The sequence below is a fragment of the Larus michahellis genome, chromosome 8 (assembly GCF_964199755.1).
Source record: "Larus michahellis chromosome 8, bLarMic1.1, whole genome shotgun sequence".
In the NCBI taxonomy this organism is placed as follows: domain Eukaryota; kingdom Metazoa; phylum Chordata; class Aves; order Charadriiformes; family Laridae; genus Larus; species Larus michahellis.
Genome location: NC_133903.1, coordinates 41,172,661 through 41,200,647, shown reverse-complemented (window position 1 = coordinate 41,200,647; position 27,987 = coordinate 41,172,661). Strand labels below are relative to the sequence as shown.

Sequence of the window (27,987 nt, the reverse complement as noted above, 5' to 3'; positions counted from 1 at the left end):
GCAAAAAAAGTGACATGTGAAGGTGTTTTTAATTTTCCTCTTTCCCCCTCACTGCTCATGCTCTGCAACAACAGCTATCCCAACACAGAAATATTAACAAAACAGATTAAAATACGCACAGTACCTGACAGCCTCTCTTTTCAATCTCCAGAATGCACTTCTGCATCAGAAGTGGCACCATCAAGCCCGCGTTTTCCTTCTCTACAACTTTTCGAGCATCTACCCCGAACATCACGGGCTCCTGATCTGCATCCAGCCCATCAAGAGAGTTCTCCCACTGCTCCATGAGCGACAGCTTGACGTAAATAAGCCCCCTCGGTTCCAGCTTGACAGCCAGCTGATGTGTCTTTGTCACTCGGAAGAGAGTGGGGAGAGCCACGGTTCCATGACAACACACGCGGTTTTTCCGCGGGGTGGGTTCCCAGCTGAACACCACCAGCTTTAAGTGCTGAGCGTTTTCAATTTCTATGTTGAACGTGTGGTCCATATCTAGAAATGCAGTCCTACACGTGAGCAGGGCTGTTCTTGCTTTGTTTACTGAGTCGACCTGTATCGCACAGAAGACATCTTTTGAGTCTATTCTTGGTGGTTTTAAGTCCTCAGCACCATAAAAGTGAATGCTCATGAGTCCCGAGATGTACTGGGAGCACTTGGGTTGATCGGAAAAGTTATAGTGTCTGAAAGCATCGATATCTATTTCGGTTTTACCACCGTTGCTTGGAAAGTTCTCCTTTCCTTTCCCACACTTGGTTTCATGCCCGTGTTTACCTGATTTGGTTATAAGTTCGGGAGAGTCGCCGTCACTGAGGTAACCACCTTTGTTGAAGGACTTGGAGCTCCTCGAGCTTTTCTTTTTGTAGGTGTGCTGCGACAACACGCTGCTGTCGAGATGGTAACGACTTATCACATTCCTGCTGGCAGTGGTGGCTGAGTTCCCGGAAGATGGCAAAGACACGGTATGGCTTGTATCCCGGCAGCTACCTTTCAGCAGGGAAGGAGGGTTATCTGAACTAGTATGGCTTGAAGTTCCCTTGACACTCAGTTTCCTGCTCAGCTCTGGCAGCTTCTTCATTTTCATGGAAAGCTTCCTCACAGTCCTGGGAGATTTAATTCTATCGGGGAAAGGCCAGTTGATTGATCCACTTTTTTTCAGAGGACTGGGACTTGGAGGAGAAACCTCTGTTGAAGGTATGTCAGTCTTGTGTGCAAGTACAACTCCAGACCCTTTAGGAGAAAAGAGAAGGAATAATCATTTTCAAACTGCTCAGTAAGTGCAGTTAGCTGCAATGAAAAAATAAGTTTTCCACTAGGGGAAAACATCTGTCACAACTTGATAAACGTAATTCATTCAGACAACCATCACTCATTCATCAGTCAGATGCTCACGAGCTCTCAGAAAGCTGTACTCTGCTGACTCGGTCAGACAAATTTGGCAGTTCACAGTCAGAAGTCAGATTTGTTCTGCTTTATAGAGATGAAAGGGCCAGAAACTACGTATAAACAAAGGAGCTACCTCACCCACTGCATTCGGCTCGATCCGCTTGTGCTATATTCCCTGCACAAGCAGATGCGGCTGCATTCCCGGGGCACCGGTGCAACAAAACCAGCCTTAAATGGGAAAACACTGGAATATGGCAAATGCATCCTTGTCTACGAAGCAGTTAGCTATACAGCTGACACATCAGCGTTGCGCACTCCTCTTAAGCCTAGAGGACAGACTCTAGTGAAGAATACAGCTACACTCTTGGGCATGTCCCTCTGTTGCCCAAAAGAGCCCTAAATCCTTCCTGTGCGGACACAGGCAGTGTCTCACACCTCTTCTTCCACTTCTCTCAGCTCCTCCTTTCCACCTCAGGATGAGGAACACAACAAGGATTTATTCACTCCAAAAGCTGCCTCCTGCACTGCCTCATTCCTGCTGGCAACACTCTGCCTTTCCTAGCACAACCGTCCCACGGCAGGGATTACAGCTGCACAGTTCCCAAGCGACATCGTCGCGGGAAACCACCCACCTTTCAAGGTACCAAAAAGAATTCATTAAAAAAATCCTAACAGCAGGCACTGATGCTGAAGAGGGGAAAAAGGAAAAAGAGTCCCTCAATGTAGCAGTAAAAGACAACTAATGAAGGAACACGATCAGGCATACGCCAGTACTGCACAGTGAGGAACCTGCGCTTCACCTCATGCTCCAATACTCAGAGAAATCCAAACACCAAGTTATAGCTCAAGCTTTTCTCACTTTCACCAGCATGAGGCAGTAACGACTGTAGGAAAGGCAACGAATTTACACGAGTTAATGAAGCATGCAAGAGGGGAACTGAGGCCAGAATGACAGACAGTAATAAAATTCCATGAGTACTTTCACTTAGAGTCACTTTTCTATCCCTTGAAAAAACAATAGCTGTTCTCACTGGAAATAACCACCCCATTCACTCATCACTTTGCGAATTCTAGCAGCTCCCAAGAGGACTCGCACAGCTTTGCCTGTGGAGGGTCGGGTGCCACGGAGCCCCTAAGCACACTAGCCCAGTCAGCCTGAGCAGCTCACAGAGACTAGCAGCTACATCCATCGGTCATCGTCCCCTTGCCGCCCAGGGAAAGGGAGTCTGTTTACACCACAAAAAGAAAGAAAGAAGCGTTGCTTCCTTGAGATACTTAGCAAATCATACTTTACAGAGGTTACTTCTGCAGATTTCTCAAAGGCTTACTGCTTTAATTCTAAACTAATCACTAAGTCCAAATCACCACACAGACAGTGATTTTTACAAGCCCCCTGTTCATCCAGATTCATTTTTGCCATTTAACTATAACTTACTTTTTATACTTCACTTAGCTTAAACAGTTAAATCAGGCAATCTGGTCTTCGACCAAAGTGATTTGTTGTGGTTTTGGCCCCATCCCTCCCCCCAAAAAAAGAAAAACCTCTACAAAGACTAATTCTGGTCCCAATAGACCTTTGGCTTTAATAACTTTTGCAGATAGGTGCTTGAAAGAATATCTTTATAAGAGAAAGTTTCAGTTATGACAAATAATGTATAGAATCTGTTCTCCAGAGCAACAGAGGAAAATTCATTTAGCCCTGCATCTCGCGGAGTGAGTCCCCTCGCAGGGGAAGGGCTATTTCCAGCACGCCTGCTGTGCTTTTCTGGCAAGCAGCTAGTTAGAAATGTGGTGTTTGATAAAAGCGGACAAAGCCTTCCCTTGTACTGCAAATCACAGCACGGTCCCACTGGTGGGCTGGCCGGGAGTGCTCTGTAGCAGTCAGTGCCATACTTCAGCCCGCTAACATTAATCTTCCCTTTCTGTCAAAAGTCCCTGGCACAGGCTTGGAAAAGGGAGGCCAGCAAATTAAATTTCCCCCCAGCTCATTAAAACTGAAGAGTCAATCTAACACTATGCCTTTTATGTGTCCAACTTCTGCTGGGTCCAGCACCAAACAGTTAAAATAAAATATGCGGCTGGAAGAAACTTAACAGTCGAGTATTATGCAGGATGGTATTCCCATCAGCATTGAGCCACATGTTGTTCCACTAAAACCAGCAACGTGCTGAGGTATGCACGCAATTTTGAAGAGTGTACATGACACAGCTCTGAACAAGCTGCAAAAGGAGCTATAGGATGGGCCGGTAACACTTCGCTTCCCAGCCTGCCCATCTGATACAGGTTTCTCAGGAGGGTGCCAGAGGAACTGAGCTGCGCCTCCTGCCTTTTACAAACTTACCGAGTTTTTTACCAAGTTACAAGGCTGTGCTGCAGACAGGCTCCTCGCTGTCCCTGTCCCACTCACTCTGCCACCACACATCCCGTCTCAGCAGTTAAACTTCAAAAATACCCTAAATGGAAGGATGGTAGGAAGAGATGAAACTTAAGAGGCACCTGTCACGTAAATGACTACCAAGGCAGCAAAGGGATGGTCAGCTTTATGTGATGCAACTGACTACACATATATTATGTATATAAATATAATTTATTTATTTTTTTACAGTGACAGTCCCTGTCACTGGAGGTTTTCAAGATGTGACTGGACAACATGCTAGGTAATCTCATCTAGGCTCCCCTTCCCACCAAAGGTTAGACCAGATAATCTTCCAAGGTCCTTTCCAACCTGGGCTGTTCTATGATATGCTTTCCAGAAGCTTTAGCAGTACGAGTAAGAGAAAGAAAAATAGCTTTTGAAGGACAATGCAACCCAAGTCCAAGTGACTTGGCATCAAAAGTGGCTGCATCCATCAACTCTTTGTTCAGCTTGACTAGTAAAGCCACCTTTACTTAGCTCAGCTCACGGCTATGTGAAAGGATAAAGCCTTTTCATGACCACAGGCACAGCTGGGGAGACACGACCAGCCCGGGGGAACACAGCGATCCATGAACCCAGACCCGTCTCCCAGCCCGCCTGGCCAGCCAACCATGGGGCAATCACTGCTGTTCCCTCGGTGGCCCAGGGGAGCTCCAACAGACCGTACCCTTACACCATGCTGCCCCAGGACAAGAGAGGACTCCAACTATCTCAAGCACTTACAACACAGCCCCTGCCAGATGTAGGCAATGATTCAGCACAGCAAAAATGCTTGTCTGACCCTGCTCAACTCTGTGCACATGCGCTCGGGCACATACATCGCTGCCATACCGACCGCCAGCAGCGCAAGCTCTTTTACAGGCATATTTCATTACCCTATTTATTCTACACATAACATTCCTCATTGCCTAAGGTAGGATTTCTGAGTTATTTTGAAGTTCCTCAGAAAACCTGTAACTTATTTTTGTGACTATAAGTTGACGTAAATGAATAAATCAGAAAACTACCAGTTCCTTATTGCAGCAAACTATTGCAGTATCAAATGGCCACTCTCATAGCTAATGGAAACACTGAGATCTGAACAAACTAAAGTTGGTACGTAATTTAATTTTTCCTACCATTTTCCAGACATACTTAATAAGTACACTACATCTAGCACTGAAAGCGTCTCCCTCAAGTAACGGCATTGTTGAAGCTCTAAGCCATTTCATTTTAAAATGGAAAAAAAAAAAATTACAATTTACATGGAGGGTTTATAACTTTCAAAACGAAGGTGTCCCTCCTGCCTAGATTTTTCATTCTTCTTATTACTTTTAAATCAACCAAATGGTTTATTGGGAAAATGTGTTAAAAATGAAAAAGTGGCAAATCAAAACAGAAAAGCCCAAATACCTCAAAATTGTTCTTGTAGCAAACAATAGGCAAGTGGAAAAGGGCTACTGTTCTTCTGTGCTAGATGCCACAAGAAATACTGATTTGGATCCTCAACTGGCAGAAATGGCAGAGCTCTACTGATGCCAGAGGCTGCGAACTTACTCAGACACAGACCCATTACCCCTTCTCCTCCTCAGACAGTTCCAGACCTGTTCTGATAGAAAACTTCAGAGTAGAACTGTAAATTCCATCAAGAGAAGAATTCATGCTATATCAAATTCAAGCAACTTCTATTAAGATATAAGGAAAGCATCACCTCACCCCATCAGCAACTGGGGAATAAAATCCTTAAAAAGACCTAAAAGAACTTTTAAAATGGGGATAGAACGGAATTATTTCTATGTAAGGTCTTAATTATCTAAATAAATGGAAGAATCTCCTCCTTTAACCTGTTAAAAAAAAAAAAAAAAGAGTCTTTTTTACCCCCTATAAAAATTACTATTTTGACCAATGCAGTTTCTGAGGCCTCCAAGTTCCATCCCACGTAATGCTTTAGAGTCAAGGAACAGAGAAATTATTAAAAGGGTGAAAACCCTACCATTACGGAATGACATGATGGTAGTTTGTTTTCTTCGAACACTTCACACACTGACATTAATTAAGCTGTGACAAACCCATCCACCCAGGGATCACTTTTGTGGGAGCAACAGATATAAAATAAATTGCTTTAAATAGCCCACTAATTAAAATGTGAAGTGATTACAGAGTAACCTCCAGAGGCTCCCGCATGCCGAGGGGTGAAGGGGCTGACAGCTGCCTGCTCTTCATCCCAGCGGCGATCCCCAGCATCCTCGAGGGTGGTACCTCATTACAGAGGGGAACAAGTCTGCGCGACAGCACTTCAGGTCTCTCACCACACTTAAACGAGTTTGGTATCTACAAACAGGCATGAGTTCATTGCAGGTATTTTAAACATTAATGATTCCGGGATGCACATGGGACACAGCGGGCTCCACTCAGACGTTGGCATCACACCGAGATGACGCCAGGCACTGCCTGCGTGGGCTGCTCTCATGAAGATTTCCTCCCTCACTGGGTCTTTCATGGCACAAAAAGCAGCTTCATCCCTGTTTCCCCACTCAAAGGATGTAAACAGTTACTCAGTACAAATCAGAAACTGAAAAAGGCAACACCGATTTTAAAGGAACTGCTTCTGCTACATCCTTTTGCCTCTTTCACCAGCAGGTGTTTACGGTATCATCACCCCATGGATCAGAGGCACACGCATGAATAAGCCTTCCACCTTCAAAACCAAGTGCACAAGCTCCCCAAAAGCTCACTGACAAACTGGCTTCAGCTCCGCAGGAGAAGGAGGGAGCAGAGGGACCTTCCTGCCACAAACCAAACCTTTTTGTATCTCAAAACGTATCTCAAACATTACGCAAATATTTCACATGAATGCTTTTCTGCCTCAGGAAACCAAGGCTCCTTGCACTTAAATCACAAAACATCTTCCATCTGGGAAAAAAAAAAATAAAAAATTAGGCAAACAGTATTTGAAACTGTGGAAGGAAACCGGTAAATAGGATCTGCTGCCCAGTGCACTCTATGTATACCACTGGAAGCTCACTTGCAACATCTAAGCTTACAAAATATTTTCCCGCACTGGCCCCAAAAGATGTATTTGAAAACTAGGATAGCGGTCACGGTCTAAGCGGCGAAAGAGCACTGTAGCTCCAATTATGATCTAACTCAAGCTCCAGTCAGTGTGCATTAGGGTGAAGTGGGCATATGGTATCAACCTTCGCTTCCTACAACTTTGAAGAGAAATCCATTTACGGAGATTCCTACCAGGATTTTCCATCCAGACTGCTAACACAGGTACATTTTCAGTAGCAAAAGCACAGCCCAGATCCTGGCAAGCATGAGTCCTACCGGGATGTCTCTGAGATACAGGCTCATAGGAGATGATCCCACTGATGAGGTAGAGGCTATAAGTAACCCTCCAAGAGTAATCCTCCCCAAAAGTAAAAATATTACAAATTCTTCAGAAGGCACTATTTAGAGCTCTACAATGTAAATCTATCACAGGAGCCGACATTACAGAGGGGTGTTTTTCTGCAAGGTTTTGCAGGTCATACGCACGTCTAAAAACAAACAGTTAGAGTTCAGTCCTAAACAGCTGTAAAGAAAGTTTACTTTAACCTTTTACATGTGCAAAAAACTATTAATGCAATATGAAAAATTCAACACATAGCAAAAATATTCCTATTTTCCAATCATAACCATTTGCCTGTGCAAGGAGACATCGAATTAGTAAGAGCCTCCAGTGTCCTTTCCACTTACATTCTTCTCCCACGGACCTAAGAGCACGAGCTGGCACTATGTTTCTATGTTACTAACTCAGAACCAGATTATCTTCTTACCCTTACCTTTTGTGTACTTTTCATAAACAAAACACATGAATTATTTTCCCAAGCTCTGCTACAGGGGCGCCTTATTTTTAATCAGTTCCTTTTCAAAAGCCAGCATGGCTAGAATTATTCACAAAGGAATTACCTGACAAATCCTATTAACATAAATGGCATTTACTGTAGAAAGTAACCAAATTAACACCGGGAACTGGCAGTGTAAATTAAGACTATGGGACAAATTAGCACCTCTACAACTATGATGCATTTTATGGATAGCATTTAAAGGAAACAGCTCTTTGCTGCTGTGTTTGAAAAGACTGCTAATAACTGAATTCTATCATTTGTATTTTTTTCTTAATCTTATGTCTAATAAAGACTCTCTCAAAAAAATAACAAAAAGAAAAAGAAAAAAATCCACAAACATTTTCTTTCTACAAAGTTGGAAATACAAATAAGGCAGCAATGTTTAAAATTTTAAAGGTGAAATTGATTCCATTATCCAAAGAAGAAAAGAGCAAAGTGAACAATTATATATTTTGTTGGCTTTTATAGTGCCCCACCGTTTTCTGTCTATGCTTCTCAAAATCTAATGTTTTAGACTCTAATGCCAACCAATATTGACATATATAAAATCGTATCAGTAAGAAAGATAAGCAGACTTTTCCCCAAAGCAGTAATTGTGTATTTGTCAGGAGTTACTGCTTGATGGTCGGTCCCGGCTCTCCAAGAACACAGACATCGATGTCATTGCAGTTGTGTAATTCAAACAAGGTCCTACCACAAATAAAGTTTAATTGGCCATGTCGCCCTTCACACAGTAATCTTGTATGGATGAGCTGTCATCTTAAATTTGACTGGAAATAACTGTAGACACCTTAACTGGATTATAAAGAAGAACTAAGCCATTTCTCCGTAATAAAGCCGATTACCGAGCAGCAGGGATCCACTTCTTCATCAATTAGTCTATTCAACGCGATCACCATTCAATACAAGCAAAAGGAGAGCTGCATTTAAAGTAGCTTAATTAACTCCATGCATAACAAACCCATCGGGGGAATTCATAACTCTTTTCTCCTGGTTTCATGAGACACTTTAAATGGGCATTTTGCTTTCAGAAATAAGTGTTTCTTCAGCGGGAAAGCAATTTTGACTTTCTTCCTCTTGCATAAGGGGATTTATTTTTTTTAAAAAACAGTCACCTCTATATTGGAAGATTAACCATGTAAACAGGGGCAAGAGAGTTTGCAGGACACACATGTCTTTCCTAAATGCTTACTGACCTCTCCAAAATGCCAAGGGCTCCAATGGGGAAAAAAAAAAAAAAAAAAAAGAAAACTACCAAAGAACACGTTATTTTATCTTTCTTGTAAGCAAATACAATTGGTCTAACTATTTATTGCAGCTATAAAGTGATCTATTTGTAAATAAATCCCTGATAACTTTAACACACTTTGCAACTAAAAATACCCTCGTATCTACAGCATTTCCACAAAAAGAACTAAATGTGAGCTCCCAGAAGAGAAGACCGACTGTTTTTTTGTCACTCTGTTTACAGCAGTTGCTTTGGTGCCTTTGAAAACAAGCCCCGTTCCCAGAAGCAATCTCCGCACTGGGAATCCGGGCAGAGTGGCTCCCGGCACGCCGGGACATGGGGCCAGAACCCTCTGGGATGGCATGGATGGACGCGGGCAACTTGGAGGACAATGCCGGTGCTTCAGGTCCTCCCTGCTGATCTGGGCAGAGATACAGGCTCTTAAACATCAGTGCAGAGAAAGCATAAACTCTCTCCAAAGAGGGGAACCTGGAATTCCCTGCCTCCCGAACTTTACACCAAGTTTCTAGCTCTCAACAGGATATTAGGGTTAAGGTCAAGATAATGTAAGACGCATCAGTAATTAAAAATAATACCTTTTTGGAAAGGGTTGGTTGGTTTGTTTTCTGCGTACTTTTGTTTGGTGTGGTTTTGTTTTTGTTTGGCTTTTTTCAATAGACTGGGAAAAATCCTTAATAAGATTCTGAATTCACACACTAATGGAATTATGGAAATGAGACTATCGAACACACCGCCAAAGATAACAAGGAACAAAGAGGCTGACTTCTGAAAGTGAAAACCACTCCTCTCCAGGCTATTAGATTCACCCGAGACAGTCAACAAGACAGCAACTACAGAAAGCGACGTGATGAATAGCGCTTACATGGTCTTCCAAAAATTCTTTATTAAAAAGTCCCAGACAGCAAGTTAAAGAAAATTCTGCAGACATTAAGTAGGTTTGGGGCTGGAATTCAAGGCCAAGGTCGGACACTAACTACCAAAGGGAACCCAACCTCTCCTCACACCACTAGGCTTTAGCAAGCTCGCCTTGCAAAGCCTTAGTCTTCAGGGAGGTGGGGGCCAAAGAGCACAGAGGACAACCGTACCTGGACGTGCCATGAACAAACTGACTGAGAAACCACTGCCCAGCTCTACATTTGGCAGGTCACAGCCTCACAATTTGATAATCTTTTTATGAACTTGACTTGGGTTTCCTCTGAAATTTGCTTGATAAAGATAAAAGAACAGGAAAGAGAAAAGAGAGACATAAGAATGGTTTATTACTCCTCTAAAAGGAAAATGAGGACGACACACTTGCATATTCCTGAACCCTCTTACCTGTTGAAGGACACTTGAAGGCAGAATTGTCTTCTACTGGTGGACCACCGGCAGCCTTGCAGGCAAACCTCTGCCGGTGCTGCTGCACCTGCTCCCCAGGATGCACAGCATCTGCCTGACTCGCTTCGCTGGGCTGAGCCATCCGAATGTCCCCCACACTCTCCATGGAACGTGGAGGACCCTCGTGGGGACTCATGGCTGTCCCCAAGTCACCCCCAAGCAGGGTTTTGTACCGACCCCCCAGGGAGCCCACAGCAAGAGGGCTATTCACAGCAGAAAGGCGGACCCTCGGCAAGTTGGGTTCATCATCTTCAGGGATGGGGTTGTACCATATTTCTCCTTCATCATCTGCATCGTTATCCTCACCGAAGTCCAAAGCCGCGCTCCTCGGCAGGGCTCGTGTGGGATGCTCCCGCCCCACCGGCGACATGGAAGGAGCCCACGGCACCGCGGGCTCAGGCAGTGGGACAGGAGATTTGGGTACCGGGATAACAGACCCCTGCGCTTCCTTACAGCCATCTTCTTCTTCCAGAGGAGGAGGAGGAGGAGGAGGTCGCTGTGTGCTCTGCTGCAGCCAGCTGCGTTTCTTAGAAACAGTAATGCTGTTCATCTGCGGCCGATGCTCGGGGACCTCGGTGGCCTGAGGGGACTTGGGCTCCTTCCTGCTTCTCGAAGCTATGTAAACATTTTCTATTAAATCTGTTCCCAGAAAGAAAGGCAAAAAGAGAAGGAAAGACAAATGTTTAGAATGTTGTTTTGCTTTTGACAGGTGAACACACACACACTGTTGTACAACGTTTGCATTAGACCTCATCTGAAAGGATAAAAGATAAGTTGATGCGATCATAAAATTAGATTTCAGCCTGTCAAAGCAGAATGTGCCCATAATTAATAAAGAGTCAGGCTTGTTTGGCTGTATTTTTAACACTATGTAATTTAGATAAATGGCAGTGAGATAGCTCTCCTGAAAGGTCACGCATACTTACATAGAAACGGCTGCTTTTTGTCTGCCAAGTTCAGGTACGATTGGTTTGAAAAGTTGCTATGTAGTATTTTTCCAGTTTACTTATGCCATGAAGAAATAATCCCTGCTTTTGGTATAACATACTACTTAAATGTCTACAAAACACCCACATAGATTCACTTTAGATTTATAAATAAATAAAAAATAGGATATCTCTTGCACAAAAACCTCCAGAAAGGACTGTCCTCACTAGCTTTATCCTATAATTAAGACAGAAGCATCCCCTGATTCGTGGGGAATAAAATGAAACACACCGTCCTGAACGGAAGGAAGGAAGGAGGAAGAAGAAATGTAGAAAAGTTTTTAAATACTTCATTACACAACAAAAATTTCATGCAATGCCTAATCAAATTCCACTGACTGCTCCCCAAACTTGACACAATTTCTTTAAAGCAATGGCCAAGCATTTAATTATGCATCGAAAAAGCCACTTGCACTTGAGCCCCTGGTCAGAGCCCATCGAAGCAGCCCACTCCGCAGCCGTGCCCTATCCCCAGCATCCCATCTGGGCAGGTGGGACCACGCAAGGAGTGGGCACCTCACCCCGGAGCAGGCACCAGCCCCTTCGCCAGGGCCATAAGGGGAGCTGCAACCACATCCCAATTAAAAAGAGGGAAGGGAGGTCAGAGAACCCTCACAGCTCCTCTGGGAGAGCCCAGACAGGGTCTGCTCAGCCACTAAGACTAAACGAGGATAACTGCATTCTCATAAAACAACTTGTTTTCATGCGAAGCCCTCCGTAACTGGAAATTCCAGGTGGGAGCAGCTATTTGATACTTCCTGAACATTATTCTCAGTGAAAAGTTATTTACACACCAATAACGGATGTTAAAATAGGGATGGGTCTCTGGAGGGCTCAAGGAGCAGCTCTGTACATCCAGCTAAGTTCGCTGTAGGCAGGAAAAAGACTGTCACTTGAACACCTTCCCTTCCACCCTCTTTTCACGTTTGTACATTAATGACAGAAGAGATCCTTGATAAGATCTGAAACACCACCATTTCATTTGGTGAAAGATTCATCATTTGGTGATTTTTATATTTTTATTTTTTTTTTTAAAACGTGAGCTTTACTTTGTTACTGCAATATGAACACTGTTTGTGATCTGAATAATTAACTTGGTTCAAAGAACGAACAAAATGAACCATGCTCATTTTGAAGCCTGCGCACACCTCTGCTGCAGCGCTTTGCTGCACGGGGGCCTAAGTCAGTCAATTAACAGAATCTGAGGCAAACGTGAAAGCAGGGCTGAGGACGCAGAGCTCTGGCAAAGTTTCAGTGATTTGGCAGCAACCGTATTCCTCCCCCACCCACGGCCTGGAAATGTAAGTGTGGCATTGTAAAGGTTCCCCTTTACACAGTTTCACCACTATTTCAAATAAGAGCTAACCAAAAGGACGGGGAACTAGGCTGCAGTGGGCACAGGGTTATGCCTACACTTCCAAGAAGTCAGTTTGGATTGGGGACTTCTTGGGTGGGCATCCTCCTGCTGGTGACGGCCACCTGGACGCCAGCCCTCCGCTTGTGCATGGACAGCCCAGGGAGCGGTCCCTGCTCCGGCAACGTGAATAGATGGAGCATCCGAGAGCTGCACTTCCACGAACAAAAATATCCATTCCTTCCTGCTTCACTCAGCCAGCCTACAATTCCCAAAACAGCGGCTCCCGAGAAGCGCAACGTGCCTAAATACGCATCCAGCGACACATCCAGCGTCAGCCTCCGGCAGCCCGCGGGTGCCAGCGGCAGCCAAGGCGCAGAGCAAACCCCACTTTGTTTTCACCATCCACCCGGGTACCTCAACAACAAGCCATCCGCAGGAGCTCACCGCAGAAACATTAATAACCGAGTAGCTCCGGCACACTCCAACAACCCCGCTGCTTGCAGGGACACGTCGCCCACCCCACAAATTCAAAACCACCCCGTCTCCGAAGTAGCCAAGGAGGTGCCAGAAGTCACCGATTCTAAGTGTTCGCTGAACCTCACCCAGGCAACGCGCTTCCATCTAAATCTTCCAGCTCGCAGCTTTTTTACAACAGGTAGCACCATTTGCAAGCGCTGCCTCCCCTTTATTCGAACTTGGCCCTGATCCTGAAAGCCCTCATGCCTGTGTTTATTTTAGTAACAAACTGTTTCACATGCAAGTATCTGCACAACCAGCGGTTCAGTATCACAGAGCAAGTTTTCAACGTCATTAGCTGTTATAGTAATGAGCCAATTTTAAATAAATACAAAGCTTTCAGAGACACACAGATCAGGCACGTACTTTTGGTTCTAGAGCAAAGGTTCATTCAGAAGAATGCCGTCTACTCTCCATTAGTACTCTAATATATTTAATATATTCTAAAAATATGCATTAAGCCTCCACACAAATACAGAACAAGACAACGGTTCCTTCCCAAAAGGCTTCAATATGGTGTTCAATAAATAAAAAAAGAGAAAAAAAAAAAGTCAGGTATTCCCTTTACTCCCTTCACCTTCCCCTCTACCAAAATAAATAAATAAATAAATAAATAAATCGCTATTTAAATTTAAAGCATTATGGTAACAACACACATATGCTCAGAAACCAGAGCCTCAATGCTTCAGCCCAACTGAGGTCAAAATTGATATTCTGCCTCTTACGTGGGCGTGTAAAATATTTCAAGATGATACTGTGCACTGCTTTTCAGATAGTAATGAGAAGGGGAGCAGCCTTTTCCAGTCTCTCCATATATGGATCAAAACAATTCACGGTTCTTCTAGCTGTAATAGCAGCTACTTAAACACATTTTTTTTCGTTAAGTTTCCTCGTAAAACTAAGAAATATAGTAATTCTGTATTTAAACGGAACAACAGCAAGACTAAAAATCGATCTGTAAGCTTTCAAGTGCATCATTTAAAAAAAAAAAAAACGAAACACCAAACCAGCAGCAAACAAAAGCCAAAGGATGACAAACAAGTCATATGATAAGAAAACGTGTGGGGATTCACACAAAGTAGTGGTCTACATTCAAGAACGTCTTATTTAAACGAGGAATTTTTATTGCCGAGAAGAACAGCAATTACGGATGTGAGGATGTAACCGCTGAGGACTGATTCAAGACCCTAAATTTAGATTTGCTGAAGTGCCTGATCGCCGTTCACAACAAATCTGAAGGTTACACAAGACACGCAAAAAAGGCAAAAAACTTTTCCAAACGCGAGTAAACAGCTCATTTAACTGCACTGCACTCCGGCAGCTCCACGCAAAACCCTATGGGGTTTCGGGCTCTGTTGCTGTTTACTTACCGTTTACCTAAGCTGGCACTGCCCAATGAAAATAAAGTTCGCTTTTAAAGAGGGGCGATGGGCTTGAAACACCGCGTGAGGAGCCAACCAGCCCCCAGCCGCGGCAGTCACCCCAACGCCCGCTTTTTGCTTTAGCGGCATTCCCATCCGGCGCCTTAAAATACAAACGCAAAGTACACGCTGGAATAAACAACCTCACAGATTTGGGGAGAGAAGTCAGGTCTTTCGGAGATACTGAAAAACTAGTTTGGGTTTGTTTGTTTGTTTCTCCAAAGCGCCATTCCACCCACTCGCGCAGCCTTCTCCCCCGCTTTTAAGAGGAATACCAAAAAAGTTAACTCCTGGAAGCGGAGAGTTGCCCCGTTTCGGCAGGGAAAGCCGCTCCGGCGGGGAGACGGCCGGGAGCAGCGCCGGGGACCGGGCACCCCGCTCCGCCGGCGCCCGCCGGACTCCTCGCCCCCCTCGGCAGCGCCCGCCCGGGCCGGCACTTACCCTGCGGTGCGCAGCCCCCGCCGTGGCGGTGCCCGCCGCCCGCCGCCCCTCGCTGGGACCTCCTGCCCCGCAGCTTGGAGAGCGTCCTGCGGAGCGGCTCGGCCATGCCTCAGGGCGCTGCCTCCTCGCCGCCTTCAGCGGGCGCTGCCCCGCGGCCGGCGGGACCCGGCGCCCCCCCTGCGCGGCGGCGGCAGCCCCGGGCCGCGCTGCCCCATGGCGGGCTGGCTCCGCGGGCCCGGCCCCGGCTCCGCCGCGCACATACTTGGCATAGCTGAGCGGGGTGAGAGGGCGCCCCGCAGTGCGCATGCCCCGCCGCCGCACGGGGGGCGCCGCCCCGCACCGGGGCCGCCGCTCGCCACCAGGCCATCGGCCAGCGCCGCCCCCGCCCGGTGAAGTGGAGAGGGGGCGTCGCCCCCGGCCCGCCTGAGGGGAGCCGGACCCGAGGGTGCAGAGCCAGCGGGACCGCCTGTGCCCGCCGGAGGTGGCCCGGGCTCACGGGGCTAGCGCAGGTGGGTGGGCAGGTCGCCTCCCCCGCCCCCCGGTCCGTCCTGCCCGGGCACCAAATCCCCCATCAATAGCCGGGGTTGTAGTCGGAGTGATCTTCGATTCACCTCGGGGTGTCCCCATCCCTGGAAGTGTTCCAGACCAGGCCGGATGGGGCTTTGAGCAGCCTGGTCTAGTGGGAGGTGTCCCTGCCCATGGCAGGGGGTTGGAACTGGATGATCTTTAAGGTCCCTTCCAACCCAAACCGTTCTATGATTCTATAATTCTATCATCGTCTCTGTCAGCCACGTGCATAGCGTTTCTTGCCAAAGACTAAAAGATTCACAGCATATTTTACATACTTCTTTTCCCTTGATGTTGATTTTTCTTTTTCCCCCCAAAGAAACAAATCTGTAGGCTGCAAACTTATTTTTCCCCTCTGGGCTTAGGCCGCGCATGTGGCAGTTTTTGCTTCCCAGCAGGTTTTTCCACAGTTTCCCTGCAGCCTGGCAGCGTGGGGAACGGCCCCTCGTCCTCTGCAAACTCCTCAGCAGAGTAGCGCCAGCCAAGCTTTACTTGATGAAGTTGGGGTGAAGTTGGCCTTGGTGTCAGTAGCCTTTAGTATTCCCGCCAAAAATACCACACAGGTAAAAGACAGCTGGCATTAGGATAGAGCAAATAATGTACCGAGGCTGCTGAAGCGGTAAAAAATTTGGTTTCGGTGTCCGTGTTGCTCAGCTCTGTGGCGCATTAGTTCCATTAGTGAGAACACAGCCTTTCAAAACCCATCTTGGGAAACGGTATGTCATTGATTTCTTCCCGAGATAAAATACCGAGGCAGCTTTCGTTGGGTAATATCTACACAGGTCTATGTTTCGTTGTTGACCACTTCAGCTGTGCATTTTGCAGCTTTCTACGTGCCACATCTTACAAACCGTCTGCCGTGCACCTATCTCGTCGTGGGGGAAGAGCCAAGGAGCCGTGGCGTTTGGCGGTGGGGTGGATTTTCCCCCAGGAGCAGGCAGGAATTCCATGCCTTCTGCATGCCAGGCACAGCACTGCTCGGGACAAAACCAAACCCCAAATACTGGGCTGAAGGAAGTGCTCCCCGGGTTCTGGAGAAAACAACTGCAGCTCGCGAACATCGCACGTGTTCACAGATTTCCTCTCTTATCAAAATTTTGAGGGGGATTTAATTATTCGAGCATTTGAAACTAAGTATTTTGAAGAACAAAGTTTGAGTAAATTTTTGAATCTTTATATGTGAAACCCCAACAGTAGTAGCTCAGTAATACCTGTGAATATACAATGTAAAAAAAAAAAAAAATTACAAAGAAGTTATGATTTCTCTGGATCTAAAATAAAGCTCCTGATAGTTACCATATGTCACGTTGCAACAACTTGAAATGCCATTTTGCCATCCTGCCTTTTGCAACCATTTGCGTTCCTTTAAATACCCACATTGGGAAATATCTGTGGACGAGTTTCAGAGCAAGACGTATAACCATTCCAGAATGCTTTGTGTTGGGAAGAGCGACGGACGAGGCAGCAGTGGCTGGGACCAGCGGATGCTCACTGCTGCACAGGTGAGGAGCTGGGAGCCCTCTGTCCCTGTGGGCTCAGATCCTGTCCCCTCTGACAGCCACGTCGCAGCGCCTGGGGGACGGGTTAGGAACAGCATCTCAGGCAAAGTGTCACGCAAGAAATGCATAAAAACAAAGCTATCGGTACTTCTCTGGCAGCGCACTCGCTGCACACAATTAATGCAACTGCCTCCAGCAGATCAATTCACAATGACATCAGCTGTGTCACCTATGGGTCCAAGCAAAGGAAAAGCCCAGTGCCACCTCCTCTAAACCGATCTTACCTCTTTGAGTGGTTAAGCTTCCATCCCCAGCAAAAACCTTGATTTTTCCGTCTGGAATCAGTGTGTAAAGCTAAGGTTTTTATTACATCTTCCAGAACTGTGCTCCCAAGCTGCAAGGACACAGTCAAAGAAGAAAGGTATAAACATATTTGATGGCATTTTTTTGTTCATCTCATAGTCGGGTGTTGAAACAGGCTGCCCAGAGAAGCTGTGGAAACTCCATTTGGAGAAACTTGGCTGGCCCTGGCCCTGGGCGAGCTGACATATGTGGCTCCTGCTCTGCTGGAGCAGGGGCTGAGCAGAGGAGCTCCAGAGGTCCCGTGCCACCTCAGCTACCCTCCTGACTCTAACCCTTTCCTCTTATCGGAGCTTCCGTCCTCACTAGCTGCGACATGGCTTGGATAGAAGGAAAGAACTCCAGCCCAGCGGAACAGCAGAGATAAAGTTTACCGGCAGTAAAATTCTGCATGGGCACCACAGCTCGGCTGCACTGATGCCATCAGGAGGTCACCTGTGCCACCAGCAAATGCGTGCCTAAAGCAAAGGGCATGAGTTTGAAATCTGGGAGAGGGGCTCTGCCCCATTAAAAAGCACTGAAAAGATTAGAAATAGCTAGGAGATGAACTCTAGGCTTTTTCTGCAAGAAAAAGTGGTGGCAACCATTTCAAACTGAGCAAACAAAAGAAGTCTATGCCTACCTTGACTGTAATCACTATACCCTGCACGTTTCTCGCCTGTTCTAAAGGGAAATCAGATTCTTCCTGTCTACCCATGCCTTAGGTTGTCTGCATTAGCTCCCTAAAGAATAACAGCGTACCGCACTTAAAGTAACTGTATGTAATTTTTACCAAGTTCCTCTTATTTAGGTGGGATTTTTGGAAATTTTTGTGACTTGGACATTTCCTTTCAGCAATTGAAACAATGTTAGTAGACAGCACGTACTAGCCAGAGTAAGGACCAAATCCTGCAAAGAACCGGGGTACTGACACTCAGCGTGCAGCACTGCCTTCTCCCGTGAGTATTAGCCATGGAAACAAAAGAAAATTCAACAACATTGCGTTTTCTGTGCTGCTTCACACAGTATTTTCTTCATGTTCTGTATGGTTTTAAATGTTAGTTTAAGCATTTAGATTATTCCTCTATGCAACAGGCACACAGGAAATAGCTCGGTGAAAAGCTGCCAATAGTCGAGTCTATAAACACAGTTTGATCTGTATCTTAGAAAATTGTTTCCATTCCAAACTGTGGTTACAAAGCACTTTTTCTTGTTGGCAGCTGGATTTTTTTTAATCCCTATGCATCCTGTATTTGCCCAACAGAGTTGGCATTGATCATACAAAAAAAAAAAAAAAAAAAAAAAACAAAAAACCAACCTGCAGATAAAATAACATTAAGGATCTGGCTGGAACTTACTTGAGCCAGTGGAGTAAGAGTCAAAGCTGAGCTTTTGTTTTCAGCTCAGCTGGTTTTGTTCAGGAGCTGCACAGCACACACTGCTGAACGCCGGGCCTTTTACTCGGCCTTCAACAAAAGCCAAAAGCTACTTCAAGAGGATGGGACTAGAGCTTGCACCAACTTGAAAAGGCTTCTTAGGAGACTGGCAAATATTTAGGACCAGTTAAACAGCGGGACTTTAAGCAAATAGTATTCTTCGGAAGGCACGGAGAGAAATGATTTTTAAAGGTTTTTTTCATTAACAGACTGAGATTATGCAATTACTTGATCTTTTCTGAGTGGATGACATGAGAACTGTAAATGGCTACACAAGTAAAAAAGTCACATTTTAGCTGGGAAAAAATGTATTGCTGAGAAGGACATCCCTGGTGAAGAAGCTGATGACTAGATGGCAACATTTGGGCACCGATACAGCTGAATGGTGAAATTTCGCAGATAAATACTTCCTAATAAAAGTCTGACGAATAACCCTTACAGCCTTGCTGACAGTGTCAGAGACCAGCTCTGCCTCGGCAGATACCGTGAAGAAGCTGAATGCTTTCCTTTCGGTACAGACGCAGGGACTGGTTTTGAACTGCTCTGGTCTGGCTTTGGAAAAATCCCACCCCCTCATATAAGACTTCCACAGATGTATCTGAAATAAAAGGTACTTATTAATTTAGGATGTAACCGTACAAAGATATGCTTTATTTTATTTCAGTAGGATTCACTCCTGTGAGTAAAACTAAAAGCGTCTGGAAACATGAGTGAGTCCCCTTTTCAACAAAGCTCAGCAAATCGGTATCTTTCTTTTCTCAAGACCTGTCGCAGACAGGGGGATAAAGTGACAACTATATGACTAAAGTAGAGCTGATGACAGCTGGGAACTGGAAGCATTTGAATGCCCCAATAAAATCTGTGAGCACTCTTTTTATTGAAAGCGTCTGCCTTCCTGACATCCAAATGGACTGAAATAAGAGTCCCACGAAACTCTATCAGGCAGCTAATAGCCGCGTGCATTATCTCCAGCCTGCCAAACGACTGATCTCACTCAGATGCAGACACCGCTACAGTCATCCATACCCTTGTTACCCCCGGACCCTATTTTGAATTGGCCAGCCGAGGCACCCCAGAGGCCCAGAGGGTCCCGAGTACAGCTGGTTATCTCCTTCGGAAGACAAACCAATGGGAGAATAAAACGCTTCTATTCTAAACCTGAGGAGGTTGCTAGACAACAGGCTGGACAAAGCTGGAGGTGTTCATTACTAAAATGGTTCCACCATCTGCTCCCTGGTCTCTGTCCCCATTTGGAGTTGGGGTTGCACTTTCTAAAAGCAAATTTGAGAGACTTTGAGCTCAGTCAAGTGTTTGGCTCAGACCACTGACTCCCTTCCAGAGCACATCCTTGCCAGAAACCTCCTTCATCCAAAACTGCTTTGCAAGGCACTGCTGTTGAGATCTCATGGCCAGTGCAGCACACCTGCGTTGCTGTTGCTTGGCCACATCCAACCAAACTTGGTGCCTTCTCACAAGGAGGTAACGGACCTCTGAGAAGCCACTGCCACCATCAGTTCCTCTCTGACTCCCGTGGCACGGGCCTCCTGGGCTCTGGCAATGTGACTGGTAGCATGAGGATGGTGGCTACCCTGTCTGTATGTGAAGTGCTGAGCCCCTTACTCCCAGTGGCATGGTCTGCTTCTCCTGTTAAGCTGTAAGTAAAATTGAACAGGAGAGGATTTTAAGAACCATGTAAGGTTAACCTAGATTCAAATGAGCAGTGCGATGGAAATGCTTCTGATCACAGCTATCAGCCAAGTTAAACAGCAGGACCATTCACGGCTCTGCTTTCTCTGCTTTGTTTAAACAGAAATAAGACAGGAATTCATGCTCTTTTTAGTAGTGCAAGCTTATTTTTTTAAGTCGGTATTTGTCTTTTTAGAGAATGCAAGCTAACATCCCTATGAGCTTTCCAAAACATGTCATTGAACTTCAGGGCTGTCATTACCACCTCTGACTGCCGTCTTGCAGCATGCCAGTGCTGTGGTAGGATGCCAGTCTCACTGAAGATATGCTAAAAATACCAAAGTATTTTGGATACAAAGAAGCCAAAAAATTACCCGTACAGTAAAAATAGCTGGTATCATGACTGTCATCACCATTACCTTCTCCTAACATGGAGACAAAACCGGCAGATCCGTGACACTCCACCTTGGTTGAAGTGAAAGTAGAACCATAGAATGTGTTGCGTTCGAAGAGACCTTTAAAGGTCATCTAGTCCAACCCCCCTGCAGTAAGCAGGGACATCTTCAACTAGATCAGGTTGCTCAGAGCCTCGTCAAGCCTGGCCTTGTAAACACCAACAAAGACTGTAATCAGTTCAAGAAAAAGAAAACAGTTTCAAATTTATGCTCAAAACATTAGGAGATCCTCTGTGAAGGAGCTGAAATCATTAAATACGCATTTCTCTGTCTATTTTGTCCTATCTCTTCAGGCCAGGACCACATGGGTGGTCCTGCCATTTCTGCCCCAGGAGGGCAGGGGAAAAGCAGAGCTCTCACCCACGTCCACCTGCAGTCTGTCTTTCTCCTCCGCCGCATGCCTTCCCAAAGTCACCCCCGTCATTCAGTCTCTCACAGTATTTGGCTATTAATCCAAACTCAGATTAAATGTAACATTTGTGAGTCTCACCCCCTAACTAGCTGGAGCTGTAAGGTTTTTGAGCGGTGTCCTGTAGCAGTCCCTGGTAACGTCGTAGGGGAGTGCTGTACCCGACGACGGAGCCAAGGTCTGCCAGTCCACACAACAGGGCCCAGAAGATGTTGCAAGGTCCATCCACCATAAATCCCACTACAAACAGGGTCCGAAAACCTGCTGCATACGCAAAATTTATTTATTAGAAATCCTGCAAAACTTAAACACCGTAAGAAGAATATCTGGAACGGTTTCTGATTGCCTATTAACAGGCAACAAAATGCCAGAATGGGGGAACACATTTAATAAACATGTTCTTAGGGGAATCCACTTTCTTAAAGTTCCTTTCTTCCAATTCTATCGTTAGAAATTGCAATTTATTTTTTTTAATCATCAGTCCCAAAACTCTGAGATTCAAGTTAGAGCAAAGTATAGAGGACTTCCAAATGCTGTAAAAGGAAAGGCAATATTTAAAAGGTAAGTGGAAATGTCCTTAAATTAGAAGACTGATCCTTTTTAAGAACTGTATTCAGTGTGCTGTGCTCAAAGTACTTGACTTAAGATAATCACAAGGATGCCTTAAAGATGTGTTCTTATAATCTTAAATGTTAAGCAGCAGATGTTGTTTCTGTTGGCAAAATCTGCCAATGGCTTTCACATGTTGAAAGGATCTAGTCTACTTTTCTCTGTTATGTAAGCAACATAATTTTATTATTCAAACAACTTTATACGTGTGCATATATGATGATTCCATGATAGTCACCCGGTATGTTACAAAGCCAAAAAATGGGGAAAAAAAGCCAGTCCTGGGTGGCATATCGCCTCAGGCTGATGAGAGATCTGTGGAATTTCGTATATGAAATATTGTCTTCTATCTCTCCATTGTGTGTGTGTCAAAGGGAGCGATCAGAGAAGTTAACAGTAAGAAACTATGACAATGAAGCCTGTACATGCATTCGCATGCACATAAGTGCGTACATTAGTGCAAGCGCATACTTAGCTCGTTTGCAGAGGCTGAACACCACCGCTTCAGTACAGCAACTGAAAACTAGAAATCATTCTTCTATAGCTACATAGATGAACCCTGGAGTTTCTTTTGCCTCCCCTGGAGGGCACCTATCAAGCAGAGCAGAATAAAACTGTGTTTCACAGGAGGAAAAAAGTTTTCCTGTTTAGGCCAGGCACTATGGAGCACGTGTTTTGACCTGATGAGCTTTCTTGACTCATAAGGAGCGATGCAGCAAGGAGAAGACTTGTGCTTGATCCTGCTGGTTCCAGCAGGGTATGTCCCTCATTTGCAAACTTGCCAGGGTTGCTGCCTGCCAACCGCTGGCAGTTTGTTCCCAACACTCACTCACTCCTGTGATAACAAGGAATGACAAAAGCGCAGCAGCTGATGGAAAGGTGGCATGGTCAAACTTATTTTAATTATTAACGTCCATCATAACTTTCAGTCACCTCTGGGAGACAAAACAGAATCCAAGAAAATGTAGGTGAAAAAAATAGATTTATAATCTCATTTGTGCTGCCTTAATCACAATCTCCTCGTTTGCTCATATTGAGGCCAGTCTCGCTTTAAATATCTCAAGTTATAGACTCCCACTATTACCCCAACAGCCTAACTGTTCATGTGGTTAGGAAGCATTTCCAAATACTTCATCCAAGTGTCACTCGGCTATTCTATCTAGTCATGTCTCATGTGATGTATTAGTGCAATGTCCTGCCAGTCTTCTGCGGCTGCTGAGACTATGGCACACGGTCCTGGGTGGCACCTCCTCCTCCCAGCCCCACAGGCCGCACAGCTGGAGCAGCCCCCAGGCAGAGGTGACACCAGACGCCGGCACAGGGGCTGCCAGCCAGTCCTGCATGGGTTCCCCCGAGTTTCCAGGAATGTTACCCGGACAATAAAATAGATATTTAAATGCAATTTAATCTTTCAAATAATCAAAAAGCAATTTACTTTTCTCTTTGAAGTGTTTTCCGAGTGGGAGCAGAAAGTCCATGTATCTCAGCTGATTTCAAGCAGACAGGAAAGGCGACGAAGGCTTCTGTGCTTTCTCTAGTGGGCCCTCACAGTAAGAGCACTCTTCAGGTGAGATCTGTTATTGAGAAGTGTGAGCTATTGAAAATATTCAAAATATTTACATTCTTTAGTGGATAGAAGCACTACTTTATCCTAATCTCTTCTCTAATTACTTGAGCTTCCAGCCGTGCCGCAGCATAATCTGTGTAACGCCCACAGCAAAGACCCACAGCACTTCAATACAACACATTTCAGACAGATATCACAGCGGTGGGGATTCTGAAAGCCCATGTATATTTACGAGATTACATCCATTTTTCAAAGTAGATTTTTCCTTGTTTAAATCCCCCCTCCCAGCCTTCCTTCTTATTGCTAAAATTTGTTTCCTAAATGCCATATTCTTCTGCAGAAAAAAAAAAGACTCAACTGTACATAAAACCCAAGTATTTAAAGTCAAACTTCCGGGTTTTTTACACTGAGCTGTAAGAACTAAAATGACTGATTTTTTTTTTTTTTAATCTATTTTTGGATGGGCTTAACTTTGTGTGTTTCCAAACACCAGTTTCTGCTCTGAAACACCATGCGCGAGGTCATTTTCAGTGTTCTTCCACTTTTGTCTGGCAAATTCCCCTGTTGTCTAAATAGAAAAGAAACACAGCTAAACAGGATATACTGAGTGTAAAAACAGAATTTGCATGGGAGGGACAAGGGCAGAGGGAAGTCTGAAACTAAAATTACTCCAACTGGCTTTTTCAAACTGTGTTTCCAAGGTGACAGAAACCCCGCTATTGCAAGGTTGCTCATTTGTTTTGAACAGTTGCCAGAATTTTGATCTAATTTTTAGTTCTGAAAAACTAAAATTATCTCCCTCCTTCTCAAAATAAAACTCAACCAACCCAACACAACAAAACAGATTTTAACTGTGTAGAGGCTTCTATCGTTGCAACCAGCAACAAAGGAAAATCAGGTCAAATTGTAAAGCTGCCAATTTTAGCATCCCTTTGGAAGAGGTATCCCCAGATAGCACATTCTAATCACACACATAGTTCATCAAGTATCACAGGCTAAATTATATGCTTAGACTTCGTTACAAGCTTGCAGCCTTTCTGAGCTGACGCTTCTGGGACAGACAGGGGCAACAGGCACAAACTGGAACATGGGAAGTTCCGCCTCAACATGAGGAAAAACTTCTTTACTGTGAGGGTGGCAGAGCACTGGCACAGGCTGCCCAGAGGCGTGGTGGAGTCTTCTCTGGAGACATTCAAAACCCACCTGGACGTATTCCTGTCCAGCCTGCTTGAGGTGACCGTCCTCTGGCAGGGGGGTTGGACTAGATGATCTCCAGAGGTCCCTCCAACCCCGACCATTCTGTGGTTCTGTCTGAGCATCTGTCGGCAGGTCAAAGCCTGCGGCTGTGAAGGGAAAACTTTGGGGGCCACGCACACAGAGAATGTATTTCTTCACACCTCCATGTTCACTACCCAATATTTAGGAAAAAAACCAACCCCCCCTCAGCAAACACCGAAGACCGCCCCCTGCATTGCTCTGCAAACCACCCCAAAACGGGCAGTTGGTATCAGCAGCTACTGATGCAGTAAAGCTGATGCGCTGTTAACTACAGTATAAAGTCTCGGAGCTTTCACACCTAGAAATCATTAGCACCTTGTCTTAGGATTCAATGCCCTCTTTTGCAGAGCACTTTTTCCTTCTTTAAGGACAAAACCTGTAATGTTCATTTTCTTCCCCAGTCCTGCCCCTTCCTCCTACCAACACTCTGCTCTCATAGAAAACCCTCCAAAAATTTGACTCAGAGTCATTTTACCCCTCTACTTGGTCTGCTTCTGAAGCACAAGGAATTAATTAATGCTCTAAACCAGCATTTTTTTCCATTTTAAGCAGCGAATGCCCTTAATGAAGGTATTTACCTGCTTTACCTGAATGACCCCAGAGAACGATGCCCCTAATGTTATCTCCTCTCTCTCCCTCATCACGCCCTTACCCCAACTCTGTCGCAGCTGAGCAGGCTTTTGGGTCAAGTACCGTGACACAGCTCCACGGAGGATTCACTCCCTGAAGTGGGACTTTACCGTCTCTGTCCCTCGCGTCCCCTGCAGCCCTCACACCTCTTTCTTTGACCGTGGAAGGGGTTGGCCCATAACACTCCCAGGGCCCTGAGCTTTGCCCCGCACAGGAGCGGAGCCTTCAAGTAATTTTGACTTTTAGTTATTTAAAACAGTTTGAACCGCCAGCAGCCTCTAAATGGAGACAGGTTTACGGATCGTTTCAGCAGAAACCTGTGTCTCCAGGATCCAACGCACAGAAGCAGGCCCCAGGCAGGGTTGGTTCCACTGAGCTGCCTCCACCTCCTCTGCCCACGCCATGAAAACCAGCTGGTGACTCACAAAAGCATCCTGGTGGCTTTTCTGGTTCCACACATCATTTGAGAAGGACAACAGTTGTTGTGGATGGAAGTTAAGGGCTGTTTCCCAAGGCATTTCCTTTGCCCCGTTACTTCCCGTGCTCAGCGCCGCTGCCGTTACCTTGGAGACCAGCACCCACTGAAGCAGAATCTGCTCTTTCAGGGTCTCCTACGGAACTGGTTGAGTCTCAGCTTTCACCATTCAGACGTCCTCATGTTGTAGTCCTTAGAGACTACTGCCAGGCAAGAGAGCCAAGATCAAAGAGAGCATCGATTTCTTGTCCGGAGGCAAAAGCGGCAGTGACCACAGCTGGGTACCGGAGTGCTGCTCCTGCCCCGCGGGGACTCCCTCGCCTCTCTCCAACTGGCTCCCTTCTCAGATGACATGTGAGGCATCAGCTCTCCCTGCTTCTCTAACTCAGGGTACTTCCCAGAAACCCAAAGTCAAACTACTTCTCGTTCGCTGTGCCAAGTCTTGCCAGCACTTAGTGTGCAATGTTTAGGAATCCCATCAGCAAACGTACCCAAAGCATCGAATAAAAAGGGAATGATGCATTTTTAATCTTCAAAGCACTCCAAAACAAGTACTGCTGAATCAATTGTCTACCGCGAAGGACGCTGAACGTGGCCTCTGTGTTTCTGTCTGAAAAATAGATCCATCCCTTCTGCTTGTCCGTAGGAGATAGAGAGGGAAGCTCCAAAGGCTTTTAGCCCAGTCAGCCGGGGCGAGCCCCATCTCGTTAATGCAGCTATGACAATGCAAATCTATGCATCTCAGGCACTTTTAAGATGCCTGTCATACTGGCTTGTGCTCTCAAACTGACAGATTTGCCTACAAAATATATATTTTTTTAAATACATTGACAAATGTTAACCCGAAGCAGAATTTTTCTTTGCCTGTCAGCAAAGAGCATCTGGAAATGATCAATCTCTCTCTCCACCTTGCTCAAATGCCCTCAGGGAGAAATTCATCTTTTAAGACAACTACATTGAAATGAAAAAAAAAAAAAAAGTTTTTGTAAGCTTGCAAAATTCAGATGCTAGTAAGTTTTCCTGAGAAGAAAGCATGGGGGGAAGGGAAAGGGATCCATTCTTTCTAGGAGTTAAAAACCACAAATCACTTTCCTTATTCTACTGCTAGGTGCAAAAAGGCTTCAGCCTCTGTCAAGAATCAGAGGCTCAATGCTATGGCCCCCGGCAATGTGAATTCACGTGTATGATTAGCTTCAGATGCAATAGACTTTTCAATGCCTGTCGTGAGGTTCATACACAGCTGAGCTTCATACACACGTATGGATTCTCACAGGAATGAATGCAGCATCTCTAAGAAGAAATATTACCGGTCTGGGAACTGCGGACAAGCAATGATAAGCACTGCAATTTACTCTCGCTCTCATTCTCCACCACCCCCTGTAGTTAATACAAGAACCAGTGAACCAGTTAATTAAAAAAAAAAGAAAAATAAGGCCAGGAAAAAGCTAATTTTAGCAGGCAATATTGGTGTGCTACCAAGAGCACAGACCTTGCTTTGCATACAGTTGTGTTTTTCCCAGCAAGGCGTATTTTTGGCGCGGGGGCACGTCCCGGAGACAGCGTGGCTGTGCGTGTGCAGCGCTCCTCGCACAGCCGGGGTGTGACCGCAGAGGTATTTCGGTTTGGATCCGGAGTCGCTTTTGAAGTGACTCTCCCTATCGGGCGGGCAGACTCCGCTCTGGTTTTCAGAGTGCACCAACTGGATTCCTTTCAGATGAAACTCAAACCAGGAGATGCCCTCCAGGAGAGCATTTAGTGCGCTCGGACTGCTGCTGGGCCTTGAGTCTACGAAGCAAAGCCCCCAGCACTGACCAGTTCACGTTACAGGCGCTCTCCTGTTGTGCCAAACGACTTACTAATGTAAATGTAGCTGCAGATTAAAGAGCACCCCGTGGTATAATATCAGAAATAGAATTAAAGCAGTTATATCACATATAGCTTCCCAACAACCCTATAGCATTAATGACGAGCATCAGTAAACCTGCTTATTCTGCAGTAAAACCACAACAACTAGTTATTTAA

The 27,987-nt window shown here is 45.5% G+C and overlaps 1 protein-coding gene across 3 annotated transcripts in view; it reads right to left on the bottom strand.

Annotated features, from left to right (window-relative positions):
• Nucleotides 1–15,382, bottom strand: part of SYDE2 (synapse defective Rho GTPase homolog 2) — a 32,013-nt gene extending 16,631 nt beyond the window's left edge. For 2 of the 3 annotated variants that reach the window (XM_074597633.1, XM_074597636.1), the window contains exons 1-3: nucleotides 15,016–15,382; nucleotides 10,235–10,933; nucleotides 125–1,224 (exon numbers count right to left, since the gene is read on the bottom strand). In XM_074597633.1, coding sequence (XP_074453734.1) covers nucleotides 125–1,224; nucleotides 10,235–10,933; nucleotides 15,016–15,121 — 1,905 coding nt within the window. In that variant the 5' untranslated portion in view covers nucleotides 15,122–15,382. Of the gene's footprint in view, nucleotides 1–124; nucleotides 1,225–10,234; nucleotides 10,934–11,220; nucleotides 14,810–15,015 lie in introns of those variants that run through there. The other variant, XM_074597635.1, reaches the window with a different exon arrangement.
• Between the last annotated feature and the right edge of the window lie 12,605 nt (nucleotides 15,383–27,987).